This window comes from Austrofundulus limnaeus, unplaced genomic scaffold (assembly GCF_001266775.1).
Source record: "Austrofundulus limnaeus strain Quisiro unplaced genomic scaffold, Austrofundulus_limnaeus-1.0 Scaffold35, whole genome shotgun sequence".
NCBI classification, from domain to species: Eukaryota; Metazoa; Chordata; class Actinopteri; order Cyprinodontiformes; family Rivulidae; genus Austrofundulus; species Austrofundulus limnaeus.
This window is the reverse complement of record NW_013952437.1, coordinates 181,936-187,002: the sequence shown is the minus strand read 5'-3', so window position 1 is coordinate 187,002 and position 5,067 is coordinate 181,936. Positions and strand designations below refer to the sequence as shown.

At 36.1% G+C, this 5,067-nt stretch overlaps 1 protein-coding gene across 2 annotated transcripts in view; it reads left to right on the top strand.

The window, feature by feature from the left end:
* capzb (capping actin protein of muscle Z-line subunit beta) overlaps window positions 1-1,627 on the top strand; it is a 14,779-nt gene extending 13,152 nt beyond the window's left edge. Inside the window, exon 9 of one of the 2 annotated variants that reach the window (XM_014006348.1) lies at window positions 699-1,627. In XM_014006348.1, coding sequence (XP_013861802.1) covers window positions 699-786 — 88 coding nt within the window. In that variant the 3' untranslated portion in view covers window positions 787-1,627. The remainder of the gene's footprint in view (window positions 1-698) is intronic. The other variant, XM_014006347.1, reaches the window with a different exon arrangement.
* Window positions 1,628-5,067: the final 3,440 nt, after the last annotated feature.

Below are 5,067 nucleotides of genomic sequence, written 5' to 3'. Positions count from 1 at the left end.
TCCTTAACGTCTTCAGTCCTAAGAACACTAAACTGTAACTTTTAATAAGGTCATGTACACAGTATACTACTATTTATGAAAACGTTTGACCTGTAAGCAGAAAACTTATGGATGTTGTTTGTTGATTTTTGTTCTTTATTTCAAAGAAAAGGATGAGGAGAACTAGGTTTTACTCAAGCAGCTCCTGAAACTGTCAACCCGCTGACTGAGAACATTTGTATACAGTAAACTTTGTGTACAGGACAATATAGCCTACTTTTTAAATTACATTTTTCTTGAGATTTTTTTGGACAACCAAGATGTTTTGCGGACAACCAGATTTTGTCAACAGGTTGTCCATGTCTACCCCTGRAAAGTGTTCAGTCATTTTTTCGGGATGTGCCCCAGGCTGCATTGGAGGTGCTACAGTTGGCTGCTGCTGCTTTTTTCTCTTAACAGTACAGACAGAATTTTGTCTTAACAGAGTGATGTAAACCTGGAGGTGATGGAAAGGTTTGWAGAATGTCTTTCACAAGAAATGATAATAAATATTTGTCTCACTGCAAACTGAGGTCTCTTCTAAGAACTATCTACAACAAGTCAGAACAACTTCATGAACTTTCTGTAGAACCTCACTTCAAATAATCTCATCTAACCTTTTTAAATTTTGGCGTTTTATTTTTCCACATACTGACTCTGTATTCTCTTCCTCTGCACAGGAGCGTTCAGCCGCAGGCCGACATCATGCAGAAGGAGGCGATGAGGGTCGACCTAATGAACGCACTCAAACGCAAACAAAACAACTAGATGCTCATGTTTCTTCTGGTCTTTCACTCTCTCCGCCTCACTTGCCATCTTTGGTTTCTTTATGTCTCTCCCTCCATGCCTGTTTCAGTGCTGCACCTGTTTATTTGTCGAAAACAAAAAGGAGAAAATGCTTAGCTTTTGTTACTTTCCCGTCTTTGTTTTTTGTTTTGTTTTTTTGTTTTTGTTTCCATGAAGCCATTCAGTCACACTCTTCTGTGTTAATAATATGATGGTATTACCTCGGTTAATGATAATCTTACAGTGTAGTTATATAATCCCCGATGCATTCTCAGCGACTGCGGCCCCGCTCCGCCCCGGTGTCGAGGACTTGGACTGCGCCGTTGGTTGCTGTGGGCTATGACAGCGGTGCCATCAGATTTATATTTTGCACCCGTTTGGTCTCTGACAGCTGTCTGATTATATTTGTATAGACTTCTAACTGTCCACGTTCCACTGTCAGCCTTCCAGGTGATGTGAACATGAGGGCGGCCTTTTCTTTGTGCACAACCATGTTTTTTTTTACACTTTATTTCACTCTGTCTGCATGTCTGTGAGCTGTGTGGGAGCATGGGGATGGACTGTTATCACCCTGCCACAATGCCCCACCCCCACCTCCAACATAAACAGAGTATTAAAAAAAACATGACGGTTGCTTCCCCTTCTCTTCAGCTCCTCTCTCTACTGTCTTTGGGGGGTACTTGTTTTTGTTGTCTCAGTTGAAACATTTTAGTTGTTTCCATTTTAGAGGGGAAACATTTGTTTGGATTTTTTGTTTTGTAAAAGCTTATAATTCACATTGTATTAGAGCCTGCAGCAACAATAAAAACTGTAAAAAGCTGCACTTCGCCTGTTTCTTCTTACGGATGTGACGCCCTGACTTGACGTAGCCAAAATTAAGCACAAACTGCTGCAACAAACTCTTAGAAACTTAATAGAAATGTTTACGTTCATAACATTTTAATTCATGTTGTGCTCTAACGTTACTGAAAACATAACCTACATTACTGAAGTAATAAAGTAATTAAACTTTCCATTTTTGTGCACATCACTTTGGTATTTTTGATGTAATAAATGTGACTTCAAGTGAAGTTAGCTGTTTGTGCTGCTGATTGTTGGGATTTTCCACACTCCAATATAAAAATACATCAATCTGAAAAGCTAAAGTGAGCTGCCAGGAGTTGTGTTCATAGATCTTATATAAAGGCTGATTGTGTCTGTTGTGTTGCTGCAGATTGTCCACCAGGTGGCAGTGTCGTATAGAATTAAAATAGATAAATCTTGGAATCATAGTTGTTGTTTTTTCCACCACAAACGTTGCTTTTTGTTTGGAAATGCATCTTTTTTTAAAAAAAATTCCTGCTATCTATATATTTGCATGTCCACTCAATATATTAACATGTTTTGGATAACCTCTGACCTCAGATACTGACAGTATGTTGTGTTTCTGTTTCCTCAGAAATTTTAGTTCAAGTCTTTTGAACACTCAGTCTTGGCTCAGTTAACTGTTGTGCTGAATGACCAGGCTAACAGCCTGTACTAACATATAAGTTAGTATTTTATCTGAACTGCAAGCATTCAAGGCCCTCTCCAACTATAACGTTTTAGACAACGTATGCCAACTTGTGAAAAATTTAAAGACATCTATGTTGGAGATGGAAGTGAAAAAAATCGACTGGAAGCATCTTTTACAGGTGTGCATACTGTAATTCTAACAAATTGATCATTAAATATACAACTTTTAGCAGCTGGCACTAAAAATGTTTCATGAGTTGAGACTTAGATAAAAACCAATCCCATGTCAAGAAAAGAGAGACAGGGGAAAAAAGATGTGGAACAGGCAGCACTCTGCRCTCCTGGTGAAACCAGCAGCAGCTATAGGGGCTGAGGAGAAGGAAGATGAAGGACAGAGTCAACAAAGTGAAAGAACAAACTGCCTGTAATCCTTTCAACCCCAAATTAGTTTTGGTTTTATCTTTTTATGATAATATTTAATAAAAACAGTTAAATTTGGAGTCTAAATTAAATGAGCCTAAATCACCACCTCTGGAAATGTCATTTTATCATGGTGGAGTTGTGGTCAGTTGTAAAGTAACAAAGTAAAAATACTTTGTTTCTGTACTTAAGTATAAATTTTCAATTCAATTCATTTTATTTATATAGCACCAAGTCACAACATACATTGTCTCAGGAATTTTGCTTATCTGTACTTTACTTGAGTAATTATTTTTCAGTCAACTTTTTACTTCTGCTAACGTTTTCCCACAGTATCTGTACTTTTCACTCCTTACATTTTTTTTAAAAAAAGGGGTAAGAATAAAGATCTATCTCATTTTGTCTTGTTATTGTAAAAAAATATCCAGATGAATTGTGCTCCCTGGATAGTGTATATTTAACWGTGGTTGGATGAGAAATACAAATATTTATATACAATTCTGACACCATGGTTTGCACTCGATCCATCACACCTGTATGACACAAATCATGTCACACAATCCATATTGTAGCCACTAACTTTTACTCAATACTTTAACTTTTAATACTTAAGTACGTTTTATGTCAGAAATTACTTTTGATACTTAAGTACAATATAAGATTCTTTAAAACTTTTACTCAAGTAATATTCTTAGAGGAGACTTTTAACTTTAAACAAAGTAATTTTATAGTAAGATACTTGTACTTTTACTTAAGTGTCTCTTGCAACACTGCCCCTTGTGTCTCCAGGTGACAGGCCAGACAGAGAACAACTCAAAATACTTGTAAAACATGAAGGACAGGGGTGCCACCGGGGGGTCATGGTACCCCCTGAACATTTGTCCCCCCCCCCCCCCCCCGAGTTTAATTTTCAGTTTAGTTTAGTTTAGTTTATTCATTTCTTTAAAAACAACAACATAAATTCAACAACAAAATACAAACCATAAGTGAAAGGTAGCAGCAGAAGAAAAAATCTTATATCTGCTCCTTTTTCTCAAATAATTAATCAAACAATTAATCYTCTTGAGTACCCAGGAACAGAGCCCCTTCAGAGTTTAAAACATAAATATATATTTTGTTTCTCAAATAAAGATGGAGGTTCTCAGGAGGCTATATAGATAGATGTTTTAATTAAATATGTAATTAATTAAATATATAACTAATAAATAATTAAAATAATTATATAAGAAATACAGCATTAGGCAGTAAAGTGGCAGTAACTTCTGAAGAAGACGTTTCTGGMTTGTGTTTACATGGTCTGTCTGTGCATGAGTGGGTTTTCTCCAGGTACTCTGTTTCTTCTCACAGACCAAAATCAACTAATACGTCATGAATAATCAAATTAAAAATATCTTATGGTAATACTACAGTGGATGTAGTTTGTATTTGTTCTTGTTTTAGTCTTTTTTTAGTTTTGGGTATTTAAACTTACAGTAAACATCAACAAGCAAATCAGACTGTTTTGAAAAGGTGGTGGCTTTAAAACTGAGAAAGCTTGTTCCTTGTAAATGCTTGTAAAAGGAAAAATAGCTCATAGGCATCACGGTAATAATTTGTGAAGGGAAGGTGTCCCCCTCACATATAAAATCGAATTTTTTGGACCCCACCCCACTCCACACAACACACACACACACACCATAACATATTAACTGCCATAAAAATTAGTTCACCTACTGCTCTATCTATCTCTTAACAAATACATTCCACTTGAGAGAATACTCACATCAGGTGTTTACTTATTTAGGTAAAAATATGTTTAACAACCTGTTAAAATACACCAGAATTCAGGAAATGGCAGCTTTACTTTATTCAAATTTTTCGGGGGGAGAAACTCATGAATAATGTTTACATAATCAGCCTCCACTGTTGGATTTTTATTTGTCGATGTCTACAACAATGATGGCTGCACGCTGATCCCTCTTGTTGTCATATTATCTCTATGTATAGATCATGGTCACTAACTGGAAGCCCCAATTAAGTGAATCAGTTTTAGCCATAACTCAAAACTCTGTGATGGCACTGGCAGCTAAGACTCATCTTAGTTTGAAAATCTCTTGGCATTAAAGTCCACATTGCTAATATTCATTSTTTGACGGAAAGTAATTTAATTAAAGGTTGTTTTGTTCTCTCACTCTGTTTTTCCCCTAAATGACACAAAATAAATAACTAAATACTTTTTGTGAAGTGAACTCATTAATCAGAGTCTGAAGTCCTTCTGTTGTTTTGTGTTAATGAAGCTTTGAAAAATTATCATTTATCCAGTCTCTCTCTCTCTCTCTCTCTCTCTCTCTCTCTCTCTCTCTCTCTCTC